Below are 20260 nucleotides of genomic sequence, written 5' to 3' on the forward strand. Positions count from 1 at the left end.
AGCATTTCAGGAGTTAGTAATTAAAGGGCCACGGGATGGAGAGAAAGCCAAACTCAAAGCGAAGGAATGGATACCCTTGCTCAGCTGCCTGGCTGAAGCACTGCTAGTTCATGCCTTAAAGCTCTGTTTCAGCTGGTGCTGATACATATGCCCAGCCATTATTGAATTTGGGTGTGTGGCATTAAATAAGCATGTAACATGAGTTCATACCTCAGGGCCTAGCTGAGCTGAGGTCCCCAGTGGGGAGCACCTCAGGTCTTATTCCTTGCTGGAAGGCTGAAAAGGACATCATCGCACCTCACCAGCCTGCAGCTCCCCTGCAGAGCTTGAGGCTGACAGATTTTTAGAGTTTTTGAGAGAACTGGTGCAGAACTTGAGGACTGAGGTGAGCCCTTGAGGAAGTGAGAGAACATGTAGGTAAGGGCACACAGAGAAATAGCAAAATTACTGAATGAAAACCCATCAGCAGAACTTCCTCAGCCCAGCAAATGAGAGTAACTGCAGACAAAATCTGCATGAGAAGAAGCAATCCATAAGTCTGGAGAAAAGACTAGGAGAGAACAGAAACAAAAGGATATGACTGATATGGGCACAGAATAGTAAAATGAGAAAAAATGAAAGAGGCAGCAGTAAAAAATGCATCTGCCATTTAATCCAGAGTAAATACCCAGATTAGTGACATCAGTTTCTGCTGTTTATTTGGAGCTTACTTTGGAGACAAGTCTCTTAAAGCTACCGCAGCTGTGGTACAGCCCAATGGAAAGTAAAGCCTGGGGCTTATCCCAGCCATGGCTGTTCTTGTAAAAGACAAGCGACAGGCAGAACAAAAGTTTATGTGGAGAAGTGTTCCTTCTTCAGAGCTTTTGTGTTCTTAAAATGTTGGCATAAGCTGAGAGAATGATGAAAAAAAAAGCTTCACAGCTCTTCTTCACAAATTTGCACATTATTCTAGCACCACTTACTGCTTAGATGTGTTGTCCTGCTCATCTTGGTCCAGTAATGGGGCCTTGGCATTAGGATCTAACAAAATAGCAGTGCTCACTAGACCAGCTCTGCTGCAAGGGTTCAGGTTATGAGTTAAACTGCACCAAGAGGATGAAGACAAAGTGGTTTACCTGAGATGATGGGACAGAAGCTGTACTGCTGTAGAGCAGAGGGAAACAGGCACTACTGCAGCTGAAAGGGGCTTCTCCCCCAGGAGAACAGCCATTTGACCAGCCTCTGTATGTTTTCACTCAGGACAGATGTCTCGCTTCCTCACAAAGGCTAGCTCTGGTTCTCTCATTTCCTAAAAAAATATTAACAAAACCAATCCATGCAGAAAAATGGCTTGCTGCTGCTCTTGCATTTAACTAGGCCAGCACAGGAGAAAAATTCCACCAGCCACACACCTGATCCCACTGTGGTGGTCATGTTCCTCACGTAACCTGTTAGGAACAAAGCTGTAAGGTGAGACATTTTAACAGGGGCACTGATGTTCTTTGAGATAAAGGCATTACGTTTCTGCTGGCTTTGTTGCTTTCAGATAGGGAGTGAGAGGGCCGCTCAGCTGTGCTTAAAGCATTATTCAACACCAGGGGCAGCTGGCATCCACTGAGGCACATGGAAAACCTGATGCCAAGCAAGCGGGGCTAATTAATACCTGTTTCTTAAATTAGAAGGCTCTTAATGGCTAATGTTTAAAAATAACACCCTTCCAATATCTAAAAATAGCTGCTGCTGAGTCTCAGAGTATTCTGACCTCCATTGAATTGGAAGTCCATTTCCCGTGACTGGTGGTGTAAATCACATTTACCTTTTATATGCCGTTCTCTCTGGGATTAGCTGCAAAGCCTAATGCCTGACCTTGAAAGCTTGTTTGCAAACACAGAGGAGTAACCTATGGCACTCTTCAGAGTGGTGTGCAGTATAGGGGCTTAACATGTGGACTAAGCAATTGAAGGGAGTGTCTTTGTGCCATGTCCCAAAGTGAGATCTGTTTCTGCCTGGTCCAGGAGGGGTGTTGCCAGGGTGAGTTCTCTAGCAAGTGGTTTGCTTAGATCTAACAATGAGATGCCTTGCAGGAAAGAGTAATGTAAAAAAAAAAACCAACAACAAAAAAACGTCCCTCAAAGTTTAATTTTCCTTGTGCATAATATAGTAAATAAAATAATCTGGAAGACAAACATAGCTTGAGGACTTCTAGAGCTCTTCACCTAGCACATGGTGGGAACAGAAACCAAACATTTGGTGCTACTGGTGACAACCACCTGCTTACTCTCGCTGTGCACCTCCATGCTGTGCTTGGGCATAATGTTTGCCATGCTACATTGCAGTACCTTGTGACAGCTGTTACAGAGAACAGTATGCAGTGCACCCTTACCTCAGAGAGACTGTGTGATACCCACCAGAAAAAGGATTTTTGAGAGAAACCCTCTGCATTTTTCTCACTGCTTGCCAATTGGGCAAATTACCTCCACAACCACACACAACAGGTTATTTTTGTGTAAGCATTAGATACAGAGTGTCTGAAATGAGTCCTAAAATGTGCCACTCTAAAGCAAAGCTGGTCTTAAGTTTTGCAAGGGGCTGGTACCCACCCAACACTGCTTCCTTCCCACTATATGTCCGCAGCAAGCAGATGCTCTCCATACCAAAGAGAAAGAGCATGTCTGAGCACAAGTCTCCAGGTCTGTAGGACTGCCAAACCCATGTACTCTCCATACATTTCAGTTTTTTTCCAGTCATCTGGTGCAAAGTCTAAGGTGGATTCTGGGTTGTTCTGGGAAGAGATGCTGCATGTTTTTATTACGCAGAGATCAGTGCCTGTCATGATGTCATCTGGAGACAAAAATTGCAGTCCTGCCTCATTAGTGAGATAAGGTGAATGTAAACCAGCTTTCGCTTCCCTCACTCTACTTGTTCCAACAGTCTTCATTAGTTTCAGCAGATGCTTTCCTCCCTTTCCCTGCAAAAACTTAGGCTTTCCCCGCAAGCAGACATCAGGTCTTTTGCAGGATTGGAGCCTAAATTTGTTTCTGTTTCTGAATTCCAAGTTGGATTTTGATGCAACTGTTATTTTATATATTAAAATATCAGGTTTCTGCCCACACACAAAATACATGATGTATAACAGACCTTTCAAGACAGCCATTGGAACAGGCCACTTAACTGCGATTTATACCAAAGGAAGAGTTCCTATTCCTTGCTTTTCAGATGGAATTTATATATGACAAAACTGTGAAGGTGTTGCTCCTCAGAAGCTCCAGAATGTACATCTGGTTTCACATGCTGTCATTTAGCCCACAACCTAAAATCATAAGCTGAGTCTCCACAGAGGCTAATGAAAATTATTCCCCTTTGAGCTGCTTTATTAAAATGCAACCTCAAGAATTACTGGCAAGTCAGGAAAGAGGCTTTAATCCAATACTTGTTATCCTCTTCCACAGGTTTTAAATCATTCTCGTTGCTCCCCAGTTTGAGCAAATACACCCTCATTGTTTTTGTAGTCCTGCTGTGACCTTCTGGGAACGTTTTCATCGTGTAAAGCAACCTGCAGCTCCCTACTTTATAAATCTCACTCATTCTGAGTGTTAACACCAGCTAATTCTCTGCTTTAGGAGGAAATCATGTTTGTTTTAGTGAAGAGTCTGCTGGGAAGAAGAATATTTCAATTTAAAATATTTTTTTCCATTTCATAAATTGTCTCGAGTTTTTTTCCCAGTGGGCAATAGAAGCCTGTTTATATAAGCGGAGAGGGAAGCTTACTTTCCCATTACTTCCACAAAAATACGATTAACAGCGATAACTATGCTAATTATTGCACTAACCGCACTGGAAGGCACCTTACTGGCTGGAGAGGGAATGCATCTGGGTAATAATTAACTTCTTTTTTCCTCAATTACCTTTTATTAGGAGAGTGGAAGGTGTCAAGGTAAAACAGCTGCATATCTTCCAAGAAAAGCCCATGTTTTCCGAAGGAATTCAAGCGGAGGTGCTTTATTAAGGGAACCGCTCAGGACAAACATTAGCATGGCAAGCACGGCCGTTCAGTTACTTGGCTTCTCTCTCAGTCTGCTCGGCCTAATTGGGACACTAATTGCTACTATTCTGCCTCACTGGTGGCGAACAGCGCATGTGGGCACCAATATTATAACAGCTGTGGCGTACATGAAAGGGCTCTGGATGGAGTGCATCTGGCACAGCACGGGCATTTACCAGTGCCAAGTGCACCGCTCGCAGCTCGCACTGCCGCCTGACCTCCAGGCAGCCCGTGCCATGATGGTAATTTCCTGCATCCTTTCTGCTCTGGCTTGCGTGATCGCCGTCGTCGGTATGAAGTGCACGCGCTGCGCCAAAGGGACCTCTGCCAAAGCCTCCATCGCGGTCTCCGGAGGGATTGTTTTCATCCTGGCTGGTCTCGTTTGCCTGGTACCCATTTCCTGGACCACTAACGACGTCGTTACAGATTTCTACAACCCACTGCTTCCCCAGGGGATGAAGTACGAGATAGGCCAAGCTCTGTACTTGGGCTTTGTCTCTGCATCACTGACCATCCTCGGCGGTGCCCTGCTCTGCACCTCAGGCCAGTGCAGCACAGACCAGGCTCCACAGCAGCTGCGGCCCTGCAGCAGCAGGACGGCTCCCTCCTGCAGACCACCAACTGCCTACAAGGGAAACCACGCTTCTTCCCTGACATCTGCTTCCCATAGCGGCTACAGATTGAATGACTATGTGTGAGTTCCCTTGAGCTGCCTGTGGGATGCAGCTGCATCAGAGTTTCTGCATGGCATAAGACAAAGCTAAGATGATTTTTAATTTATAAGGGTAACAATACAAAGTTTACTGTTGTTTTTTTCTTCCTTTCCTTTCTTTCTTTAGAAAGAAAGAATTTGAATCCAGAACTGCTCGCTTCAATGCACGGAAAATAAATGCAAAGAGAACTGTGATACTCCACGGACTGCAAATACCTGCCTACTTCAAGCTGGGGTTTTGCATGCAGGGCAGTTCAAGAGCAGTTTTGCTCTAAAAATAGTGTTTGAGCTTGTAGTTTCTGCCCCGCAACAAGTATGAACTGGCCACAACTTCTTACTTGAACAGTGTTCCCACAAAAGAAGATGCAGTTTTGCCTAAAACAGAATGTCATGGCAAAGCACAGAAGTGATTTCCTGTTGAGTTTCTCATTTCCATAATGTGTAATATCTCACTGTGACAAGTTAGTTGTTTGACTTCTTCACTTTTTTTTTTGTAGTGTTCAGAAATTTTAATACTAATAAAACCCATGTATTTGATAGCATATTGTAGCCAATATTTTAAAAGTTTCTGCAATGTTTTTACCTCATAAAAATAAGATTGCAATACTTTTTTGAAATACAATGGAAACAAACCTTTTCAGTTGATCACAGAGTGATAGCACGGTTTGAGTTGGAAGGGAGCTCTAAGACCATTTAGTTCCAACCCCGTGCAGTAGGCAGGGATACCTCACTCTAGACCACGTTGCTCAAAGCCCCATCCAACCTGGTCTTGAAAGCTTCCAGGGATGGGACATCCACAACCTCACTGAGCAACCTATTCTAGTGTCTCGCCACTCTCACAGTAAAGATTTTCTTCCTAGTATCTAGTCTATCAGCTACAGGGTTCTTGAAATATGAGCAATAGAAAAAAAGTACACATTTGATTTTAAACTCCAATTAAAGGTGGAGAAAAATTAAATAATTTTTAGAAATTGCCACAGAATATACATTTGATTCCTTAGGAGATATGATACTGTGAATATCCATGAATTCTGCAGATTAGAAAAACAGCTTTTAGAATGCTATCTCCCAAATACCACGTGATTAACATAACCTCTTAGGCTCAGTCCCAGAGCTTTTTGCCTGAGATCTTGACTGAAGATGCAGTAAGCATGGGGAAATACTGCCCTGCTGGGCCTTGGCACAAAAAGCTACCTCCATGCTAGAAGAGATTGCACTCAGGGATTGTAAGCACTGCCTTCCAGGAGGAATATAAGATGAAGAAAATCCTGACAAAATGCAATAGTTCACCTTTGTATTCAAACAATTGAGAAAAATAAATGAGCACTTCATATTACAGTGAAGACCAGTATAAAACGTACTACGTGACCACAGTACAAAACCATCAAAACCATAGAAGCCCTCCATTCCTGCTAGCCCCACAGAGTTGTACATCCCTCTGGAACAACATATAGACCAACATACTGACATTTAACAGGGCTGAAAAAAGCACTTCCAACAACTGTGAGGTGGTGCACTTCATTTGGCCAAAAGCCTGTGTGCAGTTACGTTATCACTGGGCAGTGCCTCCAGAACTGGGAGTCTTTCAGCACTTCCCACGTTCTCACCCTGAACCTTCCTTTCCGTGGTTGATTACTGGCCTTTTCTTTAATGTTGATTTGAATTTTGACAGAGTGTTTTTCAGCATTGAAGCCAGTCATCGTCATCACTGCTTTTAAAAAATGAAATGACATTTTAAAGCAATTTGCTGAGAGCAGCAATCACAAAAAGGATGTGGGGCCGGGCTCTGGCACTGGAGTGGTAAAAGACCAGTGTTTTATGAACTGCAGGTATTACATATGATGTGAAAAAAAGGTTGTACAGAAACCTCACTAACACTGAAAACAACTTAATAACAGATTTGGGGATGCAAGGAATGGATTAAAAAACTGCCTTAGACAATGGATTCTTAGTTACGGTGAAGTAAAATTGCTCATAGTCTATTGCACATTTTCTGGGATGCTTTTTTAGGGGGAAAGGTAGCCTAATAAAAGGTGGGCAGTTACGTAGGGCTTTTTCTGTGTTTATGCTACGGTAGATCTAGCCAAGTGATTATGATATCAACTTTGAACAAGATATTTGGACAGCCATGAATACTGGAACGCAAGTCCAAGTCCAGGAAATGGGCTTGTGTGTCATTAGGTAGTATGTTTGCTATATACTGATAAATTATTTCACTTGCCAAGATGTTTGCGTAGTGGGAATGCTCATGTGTAGTGCTATTCTTACTGCACAAATTCCCAGCCAAATAGGTTACGTGATAGTTGTAAGAACTGGCAAAAATACCTGGAAGTGCTCTGATGTCAATAAAGAAAGTGAAATGGTTTGTTTCACAGGGTGCTGTGAACCGGTGGATCCTATTCCCTGCTAGAATCAACATATGTTTCTGTTTCTTTTTCCTTTTTTTTTTTTTTCCTTTTCTTTTTAAGCTGTCATTTGGAGCAGTCTTATCCACTCCAGCAGCATGAAAGGTCTGGCAGCAAGCAGGCAGGTCACTGAGACCTCATCCAAGGGCTGAATTCCCGGTGCCTTCGCCTTCCTGAGTAACCCCTCAGCCATCAGTGGCATCCAAGTGTAAAAGACTGCCAAGGACAGGCTGAGTTGCCTTGATACCATCTCATGGAATGTGTGTAACTCTGATTCAGGTCATCACAAACAGCCAAATATAAGTAAGGGAACAGAAGAGAAAAAAATTATTTAGTTGCTGCTAGAAATGGGTTAATAGTTCAAGGGAGAAAAATGCATCATTCTTCTATGACTGAACCTGTGGGATTAAAACCATGAGCATCCTTGCCAAAAAGTATTCCACCACCTCCCTTCATTTGCAGAAGAAAGATCTGACCAGCAGGCCATAGAGACAGACTTATCTATTGGCATGAAGCCTGGACAGGAAGCGGGCACAGAGGCAAACCTAGGCTCTAGATGCAAGGTAGGTGCTTGGGAAGTGATTAACTTTTTGGTAAAATCAACACACATCAGTCTTTGGCCCTGAAGACACTGTTATGTTCAAACCTGCCCATCTGCACAGTGGTGGCCAAAAGATCATGATATAGAAGGGTTACACAAAGCAGCACGTGGGATATGCAGTGCTGCTCGCAGACACAAAACCAGACTGGGCAGAAAGAAGCTCTTTGGGTTGACCAGTGTGTTTGTTTTAGGTTCTCCACAGTGCCTAGCACAAGCACTGGAGTAATGTATATGGCAAACCATAGGAAGAGTAACTCATTTCCTCAAGAAATGCATCTGAGTTAATAATATGAAGAAATGAGTTAGAAGTTCCAGTAGTCTAAGACAAAAGTTATCAGATCATTTCTACAATTAGCTGTTAATTAGGGACTTTCAATTTGTCCAGTTCTGGTGCCTCCAACACAAGAAGGACATGGAGCTGTTGGACCAGGTCCAGAGAAGGGCCATGAAGATGATCAGAGGGCTGGAGCATCTGAGGACAGGATGTGAGAGCTGGGGCTCTTAGCCTGGAGAAGAGAACTCCAAGGAGACCTTATAGAAACCTTTCAGTACTTGAAGGTGTCCTACACGAAAGCTAAAGAGGGACCTTTTTTAAGGGCATGTAGTGAGAGGACAAGGGGAAATGGCTTTAAACTGGAAGAAGGTAGATTTAGACTAGATATTAGGAAGAAATTCTTTACTGAGTAAGACAGTGGAATAGGTTGCCCAAAGAGGTTCTGGATGCCTGAAAGGGTTCAAAGCCATGCTGGACAGGGCTTTGAGCAACCTGTTCTAGTGGGAGGTGTTCCTGCCTATAGCACAGAGATTGGAACTAGATGATCTTAGAACTTTGAAATTTTGTGTACAGAATATCTACAGCTATTTGGCTGCTTACTTTGCTGTGTATCCAATAAGATGGTTTGTGGAGAAATAGGTTAGAAAGATGGGCAAAGGTAAAGGCCACGAGGCTGAGGAGGTGCTTACAGAAAACTCAAACTTTTTTCACCCTAGCTGATCTTCTAAAAGGCATTATTTTTCCCTGTATGCCTTATTTTGCCATGCGGTATAAGAGAGACTTTATTTTTTAATTTGTTTTCTTAAGAAATAGTTCATAAAGCTTAGCCCATGCTCAACCTGGATATTAGGAAACATTCCTCAGCAAGAGCAGTGATGCAGTGGCACAGGCTGCCCAGGGAGGTGGTGCAGTCACCGTCCCTGGAGGTGTTCAGGAGCCGTGTGGATGTGGCACTGAGGGACATGGGCAGTGGGCGTGGGGGGGGGGTGGGCTGATGGTTGGACTGGGGGATCTGAGAGGTCTTTTCCAATTAATGATTCTATGCTTCTATGTATTCCTATTACCTAGATTTGCCTTTTCTCACTGATAAATGAGTACGTGGTCATGTCAATTCCAAGGTTATTTCCTGTCTTTTCCTGTTTTTCTTACCATTAAACCAGAAGACATGTCTGAATCTAGAGAGGCTAGATCCTGACAACTCATAAATCCATGGGAGATCTCTCTTGAAGTCACTAAATCATAGACTATTTCAAGTTGGAAGAGATTCATAGGGACCACAGAGTCCAATTCCTCATGCTATTACACTTTCTCTCATCCTGCCCAAGCAAGAGATCAAAATAAGGTGTTTCCCTTTGCTGAGAAACCTGCCAGTTTTGTAGGATGGTTATTCATTAGCTTTAACATCTGAATGGGCAAAAAATGCTCCATAGAACATGGGCAAGATGCACTGAATTCCTTTTTTTTTTTTTTTTCTTTTTTTTTTCCCCATGAAGGCTTCCTAGGGAAAAATGCTGTTAATTTTATTTTCTAATTTAAGCATGGGGAAGATCCATTCATTTTATTAGCTTGCACCTGAAACAACTTTGGTAAGCAAACTATTAGAAAGTAGAGTGAATAAAAAAAGTGAATCAATGCGCAGATTTGATCTGTTAAGAGAATATGTATATGTACTTTATATATGCGTGTGGACATATAAAACAGTGAAACTCTGGCTCTACTGACTTTACTGAGGTCAGAATTTAACCTATAAGCTTATTATTATTGTCAATACTTGCAAGTCTATTATAGAGCTTTTAACTAAAAGGCCTCCAGAGCAAAGAGAGTCAAAGTCATGAGATTTTTGCCCTGTAAGAACAGCAATGTAGGAGTTGGAATTGCCATTTCAGAAAGTGTTTAATACTGAGCAGAGCAGCTGTATCCGCTGGAATGTATGAATGAGTCTCCCTTTCACTTGAGTCAAGGACAATCAATTTTATTTTTAAAATGTCATAATTGGTGATATTGATCAACACTCCCTAATGGGGTTGCTTTCGAATCCATACTGGCTTGGGTTATTGCTATTTCCCTTGCAATTCATGCTCAATTAGGCTGCCTTGCTAATGCATGTCAGCTTCGTTTAATCGCTCCTGGGCCTGCAGTGTGAGAAAAGAGCAAGCTGACAGAGTAATCCCGCGCTTTCACTTTTCAATGAGCTGCCTATTTGCCTTATTTGTTCATGTTTTAAGGGCTAAGCAGTTGTTATACTGAAAACATAGAAAAGCAAAAGTCAAGAAGTACTAATAACCCTTGAAAAGCAGAGTTAGAAGACGATTGCTTGTGCAAAGATTGTTCAAAAATTTGTGGTATTTTGAAAATAAAGTGGATTTTGTAATCAGGGTGCTATTGAGTAGAATCTGTCTCATAAAAACTACAGAAAGAAATGGTGAGAAGCAAACAACTTCAGCAGGCTACATTGTTGGAAAAATAGCCTGTTTATTTGCTGGTGGGCTGAGGATAATGTGGCAGAAGCGGCTAGGATTAGCTGGCTATCATATCCTTATGGTTGCTTCCATAATATTTAACATAACTGTTAAGAAATGTTCATTGATTATGAGAAAGGGAGCAAAAGAGAGGTGGCAGCAAGCCATCAAAAAGGAATTGACCACTGAACACATGAGATCTTCAGTCTGTGAAAGCAGTGCCTGCATTTCCCAGTTGTGAACTGAAACAAAGTGAAACCTACGACCAGCAAAGCATCTGGCTGCAGACAGAGGCTCTCAGGGTGTTTCTGTCAAGATCTGAAACCAAACACCAAAGGAAGGAAAACGCAGGTATGAGAAAAGTGAGGGAAAGGAGCTGAAGGGGGCTCTGTGCAGCGCAGTGCCCCCTTTATGGCTGGGCTGGTTGTCCCTGGCCGCCTCCCCACCTCCTGGTGAAAGGTTGGGTTTGCTGAAGAAACAAAGACATCAGAGAAACATGTGGAAGCAGTGCTGTGAGTCCTGGATTTCCAGCTCCTAAACCTGATGCGTACCTGGGGAATCAGCCCCAGGTCTCACCATGAGAGGTAGACTAAGGCTGCATTGTATTTCTTGTTCCTGTCTAATTTTGCATGTGCGAGAGGTGGATGTTGCTGCACAAATGTCTGCCTGATGCTTAGGGGAGGAAGAATAGCCTATAACATTTTGGGTGCCTTGCTTCCTTGGAGATGAGGGCTCAGCATCAGCAACAGTGCATTTTGCCTGGAGGGAGCCCTGACCTGGGTTGCAGCTGACTTGATGTCATTGTTCAGAGCTTTGGAGGAACCATCACTCTCAGCCTGCGGATCCCTCTCCTGCAAGAGGCGAGTGGCAGCACCTCATGTCTGCACCTCTGCAGAGCTATGCCCACACCCAACAAAGTTATTGTAGGGGAGCATTAGAAAGACAATATGAAAATAACCTCACACCAGTACATGGCTGCTTGCCACTCTCTGTTTTTCATTGATTTCTTAAGCTTTTCATTTCCTAGACATGACAGCCTCCCTCTTGTTCCCTGTTTCCTCTGATCCAGACTTGCCAGGTTCCTTGGCTTACGAGCTTACTTCCCTTCTAGTTTTAAGCTTGCTGAGGGCTGTGCAGAGGACGGAAATTAGAGCAAAGAAAACTGAAACCACTCAAGACAGGCAGGGAAAAAGAAAGCTGTGGGCTTCAGTCTGAGATTTCAGCTTAACAGGGCCAAAAAACATTCCAGTATTTTTACAGAGGCATACCATTAGTAGAGCATGAAGATGGTCAGATGGTAACAGCACTTACAGAGGCCACCTAGAAGTGCTCTGTGATTCATTACTATTGTCTTCAAATAAAAAGTTACCTGAACTCTACACAAGGTAATAATTATTTTTTTTTTTACTATAGCTAGCTCTCTTCTGTATTTCTCTTCCTGCAAGTTACTGTGTTAGAGCTATCTTGTACAGCTTTCTTATAAAGAAAGGAACAGTGCTATGTATATATTTACTAGTATATTTTAACTGTGATATCCTTGCTCAGGAAACCTGGAGATCCTGCATGCATTTAGGACCTAATCCTACAACATTATGGCCAGCATAGCTTTGGGCAAAAACAAACAGAAAACACCCAAACTGTCAATTCTTGCACTCTGCACCCAGTTGTTGTGGGCGTTAATTGCCTAGCATGAATCATTTGGGTTCATCTACTTTGTATTTTTGTTTTGGCTGCCAATAACCGAGCATTTTTCACTTTTTTCACACTGAACACTCAGCTAAAACATAATAACAACAACAAAAAAAGCACTCACAAGTTCAAAAAACTCTCCAAAAATTGTTTCATGGTTTTAAAGGTCTTTTACATACATGCATAAATATACATCTATTCATTTACTTGCATGTATGTATTTTACCAGCTTTAGTTTTTGCAGTTGAGTTGGATGAAGCTGAATTAGGTTCGTGGGCATCCATTAAGTGTACTTAAATTGGTCACTATGTACTCCTTTATACCAGTTTATTAAATGAACACTTTATTGGTATATTGGTATGTATTAGAAATTATTCTCCTGTCCCAGGTTGTGACAGACAGTCTTCTTTAGATGTTCAGGTGTAGGCAGTGCAAACCCAGAACCTGCTCCCCCTCTCTCAGCTTTTCCTTGCCTCTACCAGTTTTGAGCACATTTGAATTTTTAGACAACTATTACACAACTATTTCAACACAACAGAGTAAAGAGAAAATTGATAACTGAAGTAACATGGTCACTGATGTCTGTGGGCTATAGGACAGAAACATTACGATGAGAAAACTCAGTTTAAACTTAACTGCAGTTGGTTATAGCGTAAGTATACACATGTACCTGGTGAGATTTAGGATTTCTAACTCTATAGTAAAACCCAGCATAGTGTGGAGTAGGAAAGAAGCATCACACGATTCACTGTGTGTGACAAACAGACTGCACCTTTGAAAGGCCACAATTGGTACAGAGGGACATCCACTGCTATGCAGAGACAGAACAGAATATCTGACCGAACCTCCCCAGCCTCAGATGGGTGCAGGACACAGTCCCATTACAGGACTTCCATGTAGTACCAGTTCCAGTATGTGACTGAGTGAAGGGTGCTGGCATCATGCTCTGGACACTCCAAGGGCTGTCTCAGTGACAGACCTGCAGCCTGTCTCTACCTCCTGTAAAAGCCAGCGGTGAAACATCCGGAATTAAGTCAGACTTAGCACAGAAATAGGGCTGCCAGCAGGAGCAGGGAAGTGATCGTACTCTGTACTCAGCACCGGTGAGGCTGAACCTCAAGTGCTGTGTTCAGTTTTGGGCCCCTCACTACAAGAAAGACATTGAGGCCCTGGAGTGTGCGCAGAGAAGGGTAATGGAACTGTGAGAGGTCTGGAGCACAACTCTGATGGGGAGCGGCTGAGGGAACTGGGATTGTTCAGTTTGGAGAAGAGGAAGTTCAGGGGAGACTTCATCACTCTCTACAACCATCTGAAAGGAGGCTGTGGTGGGTGCGGGTCAGCCTCTTCTCCCATGTAACAGCAATAGGAGGAGAGTTAATGGCCTTAAGTTGCACCAGGGGTGGTTCAGACTGGGTGTTAGGATAAATTTATTCTCCAAAAGAGTGGTGAGGCACTGGAACAGGCTACTCACAGAGGTGGTGAAGTCACCATCCAGTGGAAAATAACAGGCTTATCTGATCCCTTATTTTCTTATCTGACAATGGTAGTTTTCAATACAGAACTTAAAAGAATATTTTTAAAAAGCCTTTTAAAATTAGGTAGAAAAGGCCTTAGTTTTTCTTAGGGAGTGGATAGTGTTGGGAGTGACTGGGCAGAAGGGCATAGCTAGTGAGTGGAAAGCTCATTTGAGCAACTGGGATTAGGATGTGCTGGTAGAAACTGGTTTGCCAAAAACAAGAGCAGGCTGAGCATGGGAGACCAGCTTTATGGAGCACTGACTAGTCCTGTTCCCATACATCACAGTGTTCTGAGTTCTCTAGGAGTCCCTCCTTACTGTAAGTGCAACAAATATGACATACTGATATATGGCTTCTGCTATATCTATTTACCTATAGGAAACTGAAGATGGAAGAAGAGAAAAACTATTAAAGAAAAACTGAAGACATACAGAAAAACTCAACACATTGATACAAAATGAGTAATTAAACTTAAAAATTGTGTCCCAAAATATCTTAAAAAATAAAAGATAAAATCTACATAAACTCAGAGTGTCCACCTCAGTTGCTACTGAATGCTACCAATATGTTGCTCAGATTGGGTAAAAAAAAATGAAAAAGCTGAAAGAACTGGTCAGACACATCATTCTAAATATCCTTTACAAAGATACAAAGAAAGTAGCACCATTCCAAAATACAAGCATTACGTTCCTTAATCCCAGTGACAGTGGAGCAGCTCAAATGTTTTCTGGTAGCCACCACCACAGACTAGCTGATATATTTGCATCCAGCTGCAGGGATAGAAACACAGCATACTTTTGCACAGTAAGAAAATCAGTGAAGTAAAATTCACATAAGGAAGTTGGTAGTTATTTAGCAGCTTACTGGTCAAAATCTTTGCCGCAGTTTCACTGAGGATTTGGCTTGATCTAGTTAATAAAAGAAAAATGAGGCCACACAAGAACAGAAGTTAAAAGAAATTTTCAAGAAAATTATGGAAACTTCCATTTACTGAGCCAGCATGGCTGAACTCAACTATGAAGAACTCGAGAACAAAAAGGACATAGTTGCTGGAACATAATCTCAGATTCCTTTCCTTTTCTCAAACTTGGGTAACATAAAAATCCCAGTTCTTACACTAAATCTGTTCATCAATGAAACTTTACCATATGCTGCAGCCAAGAGCACTTCAAAAAAAGCTAACCTTGTAACACTGAATACCCCTGCAGAGTTCATCTAAATAGTCTGCTTGAGATGGAGAAGAATTAAAGATTTCTGTGTTACAAGCATTCATACAAGGAAATAGTACTGATTCATGTAAATTTTTACCTGCATGAATGCTTTCTGATTCTCTTGGTAGGTACATCACTCAAAGGTAATATTGCCAAGGCTGCAGCAATCTCCAAGGCAGCAAGAAAGAGCACTAGCTTATATCAGCCATTAATCAAAGCCATCTGTTAAAGTCACTTAAATTTGTTCAGACTGCATGAAGGAGGTATATTTAACACCATCAGATTCCTATCTTTATTTTCAAACAGAGCACAGCAAATATTCTTATTCCAATATTTCAATTCTTACACCGTTCAGATCAGATTGAGTTGCATCAGTTACATCATGTATGCTTTTGGAAGGCAGCTGAGAAGAAAGACCCTGAAAGTTGGGACAGTTTAGTAAAATATATTCCTTTTGCTGAGCCCTGTCAGCCCAATGAGTCAGCTTCACACTTGTTAGAATTTCCAACAGTTTAATGGAATTAGTATTTGTTTCCTCTACAGTGAGAAAAAAACATCACTTTGCAGCTCTTTAAGATGCCAGCTGCAGAAAAGTGACAGCAGTTGAAAAAGTACTTCTGCCCTCCAGAGCATCAAAGTGCTCACCTAGTGACTCAAATGAACAACAAACACTGTACTTCTGGACACACAGGCTCCTCCCAGGGCTTCAACTCATCGTGTCCCACAGTCCCAAGTAAATTTACTGCTTTTGGATTCTAGTTTGGCTCCAGATCTCTGAAGTTACATGGTAGACATAAGCAAGCTGACAAATTAAAATAGGCATGGGCTTTGAACAGCGTTTCTGAATGTGTCATTGCTTCAAAGGCCAAAATTGTGTAATATTGGTCATTAGAAGAACTCACACTTTACAAACATGGGACTCTTCAAATTAGCCCTCTCTTCTGGTAACAAGTATATCATAAACATTCAATATCAGCATGTAAGTTCTCCAGTAGGATTTCCCAGACCTTTATGCCTAGGCTGCATCAGAGGTCCACCACTCACTCTGTCAAAATGAGAAACACCATTTTAACCTTTGGAGTCCCTGGGATATCATACAGTTATCTCATATACTCTTCAGATGATGTATTGAGCTAATGTTTCTGTATCTTTTAGATGACAACTGATGACATCACTATACTTGTAGTTGTTACTTTATTTATTCTTGATCAGATACTGAAGTGTGAAAGTTGACAATATCCAATCTAGATGAAATCATGTTTGACTTTCAAAGTTACGACTGCGTTTTAAAACACCCCCAAATGACAGACAACTCTGTGAAAAATACTCTATGAAGCTCCATTGTCATTCTGTATCTCAATTCTTCCATCCTCTATACTTCCCTTCCATAAATTGTTGATATTCCCATGCAACAGTTCATTATTATTATTGCACCAGTAACTAGATAACAAACTTTAAAGGCAAAAAAACTTATGGACTTACTGGCTTTTGTGAGCTGGTATTTTATTCCTTGCCAGCGAAGTATCTATCCTACATCCATGTGCTATTCACAAACATTATAACTTTTCCTGTCAACATAGGAAATTATTTCGACAGTGTCAGTTCAATAAAAAGAAGTTTTAAAGAACATTTCGAATCAGACACTGAGGGTGCAGTTGGCAGAAAGCACTCAAAACTATGGATTAACGAGCGCTACATTTTAACAAAATTTGCTCCTAGTGCTTTTCACTTTGGAAAACAGCACTACGTTTTCCTTCTAGCACAGATTTGCATCTGATTCCTTTGACTCTTTCTTCTTTAAGTTAGTAAACTGTGCAGCTTATTTTGGAGAAAGGAGAAGAAAAGTCATCACTGACGTTAAGCTATTAATAACCTTCATAGACATTTAACAATCAATATGCAATAGACACCTACCAAGGGCTGGCCTTGCCAGGTGGTTGGGTCATGCTAATGGGTGGGTAGTGGAGATGGATGCAGTTGGTATTTTTAACCATTTCTTCTGCAGGATCCAGAAGTTATAAAATTCATCAGTCTTCTGCAAACTGGCAGTAACGAATTTAAAGATTTCAGTTGCTGAAGAGTAAAACAGAGATATTGCAGCTTTTCTTTAAGGACAAAACTCTTCAAATAAGCAGATGTGAAATTTCTAAAGGAAGGCTGGGTAAAAAGCTTCTCTTTCCAAATATCCTCTCTCCTGGTGGTTCAAGACATCAAAGAGGACCAATCTAATAATCCTAGCTTTCCTGCAACATGGATATCTCTATTTTTAAAGAAGCGCAAAATACAGAACTTATCCTAAACTTAGTGGTCTTTAACTAACTATTGCCAGTCCTAACTAGATTTGTCCATGGGCGTTGAAACACTTCTGGACATCAACAGACACAAAACCACCTCAAACTCTTTTAGCTAATCTCTCTGGTGGTTACAGCTGTCCTATTCCACTATTACTGTGGGTAGGCAAGAAAATAAAGAATCTTGTTAATTAAATCTGATAGAGCAGAAACAAAATAACAAGCTCCTGTGATAAAAACTGAACAGTTGTCTTAGGTCAGATAAACCCCCAAGAAGTTCAACTGAATGGATTGTCACAACAGCAGCAAATAGCTCCAGTATCCTATCCAGAAAGAGGTTCAGCATCCAACCCTAGATGCCTGTGGCATTATATTAGTGCCTAAAGGTTGCTACATCTATGCACAATGACTGCACTATCAGCAAGCAACTCATTACCCCCAGGAAATCCTAAGAGACGCTTGGAATATGGAAAGCATTATGCTGTCCTGTGGTATCCACTGGGATATTTATGTGACTTGCATCACTGGCAGTCTCTCAAGCACTGATGGATTTAGCTCTGAGAACCTTAGGGAGGCATGCAAGGATCTCTGCCCCTGCTTTTTGACTATGACAGCCAAGCAGCAGGGAGACTGAGAGGACTGCTGCCAAGTTCACTAGAAAGGTTTTAAACAGTAACCAGCTTACTCAGCACAAAGCAGCGACAGCCAGCCTCAACCCTTTGTGGTGCAGGATGAAGCAGCTTTGTTACCAAAACTTTACCATCCCCCAGATCATTCAGAGGCCCAAGAGCTGGCTGTCAACAGCAGGGACCAAACATGGTCGCAGGAACTGAGCACGATCAAGTGCTGCCTGACATGGGACACTGTAGTTCACACCAGTGGTAGAAGAGCATCATGACATGTATTTCTGAGTATGGCAACATACCCCATGCCTGGGAGAGAAGAAGGAACTGGATCTGCATCTCAGCTTCATGCCATTACAGCAGGCGTATCCTCTGTATCCAAAGGAAAGGAATACTACAGCAGATTATGAGCTGAATTATCTGCTACATCTCCTCTAAACTTCAAGATATTCAATGGCAGCCAACTCCAACCCATGTTTCATCTGCAAGCATGTGGAAAAAGCCACCTACAGCTCCCTGTAGGTTAATCACAGGATCCCAAAGGATGTAGCCAATACCTCCCTTCCTATTTCAATGCAGTCTGAATTGGGTATTAACTACCTGCTGTGTTTGGCAAGTCTCTTATTCCTAAAATAAATAAGTGTATGAAAAGTCATAAACTCTATATTGGACTTTTTCATAAAAAAAAAATCAAAGTAATGTCAGGTTTTTAGCAGCCTCACTTATTGCAGTAAATCTGGCTTCCACAGCTGTTCATGTTGTACCGTGTGCTTCAGCCAAAAGTAGCTGCAGTCCAACATTTCCTTCTTAAGGTATCCTTTACCCAGAGCAAAGCCAAGTGAATTTTGGACACAACTAGCATGCTAGAAATTATGAATGTGCTCTTATTAGAGCAGGTTGCATGTTTTACATTAAATATTCATTCAAATAACAGTCCAGCAAAATGTTTGTCAAGATGATAGTTACTTTGGCTAAAAGAGCACATTTTTCCTCCAGTCTCCACCAAAACCTGCCCGTATTTATCACACTGGGAATCTAAGGACATTACCAAAGATCTTGCTTAAACTCGGCTGAGCTCCTGCACTGGTGCCAGATCCTGGTCTCCTGTTTTATAGCCGTACCATTTCAGAAATTACTTGGTTCTCACTAGGGACAGCCCTTTTACAGGTTCCACTGCAGCTCATAAAAGGGAAAAAAAAAGGGAAAAAAAAATAATAGAAAGTAGCATTTTCTGCTCCCGCCTGTTGAAATCCTGCTTGTGTCGAGCTGAAACTCCCAGAATGCCTCATAAAGAGATTTGATTTCAGTGTCATGGTTTTCTGTGAAGAACCAAGTTTTCCTCCACCTCACACATCCTCACTGCTTTCACCCCACTTCTCCTTCACTGCAACTTTCTCTATCTCCCTTTCTTCAGTCACCACTTTCTTCAGCCTTCTCTGTGCTGCTACGTTCCTGCAGCCATTTTTCCAGTCATGGAACAATCTTTCTTTGCTTGGCCACAGATATTTTCTCCTGCTCTTTTTCCAAATCCACCTCTGAAGTCCCTGTCATAGACTTCTTACGTTACTCCACTTGTGCTGGGGACTTGAAAGATACATTCATTTGGTGGTCATTTGGTGAGTGGTTGGTTTTCAATTAGACCCTGAACCTGCAGTAGGCTACACAACATTGGAGAGGCCTCCTCATGCCAGGCAGCAGACATAGCATGCACCAAGCTTTGTACATCCTTTAATGCAGAGAGCGAAAATGTTTGTGACACAGTTCATAAAGGCATTTGCTCCATACAGCTTATCAGAAATACCAGACTGGAAAATTCTCTGCCTTCGGTTACCCAGAAAACACCTCTTAAACCTTTCTTCTTTTGGTATTCTTCCATTTCATGGCTAATGCACCTTTCCAGAGTCTCAGCATCACCCATATGTAACACTTATTGTGTTCTCACAATGGCATTAGTATTCTTTTTTCCCTTTGAAATCAGGGATGTAACCATGGGCCAAATTTACAACAGATATCACATATATAAAGTCTAAACATGAAAGTTCTCCTTTAAAAGACAGAGAACTTCAGTATTTTTGAAGAACTACATACTGTATTCTGAATCAAAACCAGAGCTAGTGAGGCGGTTGAACAAATAAAGTTAAAGATTAGCAATATTGCCATCATGTGGCTACTATAAGCAAATGCTCAGGCATGATCCTGAATTTATTAAGTATCAGAAAGCAGAATGCATCCTCTGAATCCTGCTGTTAAAATTAAAAAGCAATGTTTAATGTTGACATTTATTATTATAGATTACCAGTAGCTACTTTCCTACAAGGTAACTACCCTAGGGGGTACAACAGACAGTTACATTACTCCTTTCACTGTCATCCCTATCCTCATGGATTTATAGCTAACACTTAAGAATTCACTCCAAAATCAATCTTGAGCTATTCTGCAAGAAATTAGAAAACTGAG

The 20260-nt window shown here is 41.7% G+C and overlaps 1 protein-coding gene across 1 annotated transcript; it reads left to right on the forward strand.

Moving 5' to 3' along the window:
- Positions 1-4011: 4011 nt before the first annotated feature.
- CLDN14 (claudin 14) lies at positions 4012-4719 on the forward strand (the record flags this gene model as incomplete). Its single annotated transcript, XM_079539011.1, has 1 exon — positions 4012-4719. The coding sequence occupies one exon, from the start codon at positions 4012-4014 to the stop codon at positions 4717-4719; it is 708 nt and encodes a 235-aa protein (XP_079395137.1).
- Between the last annotated feature and the right edge of the window lie 15541 nt (positions 4720-20260).

Source organism: Tetrao urogallus (assembly GCF_951394365.1).
Source record: "Tetrao urogallus genome assembly, chromosome: 1".
NCBI lineage: Eukaryota > Metazoa > Chordata > Aves > Galliformes > Phasianidae > Tetrao > Tetrao urogallus.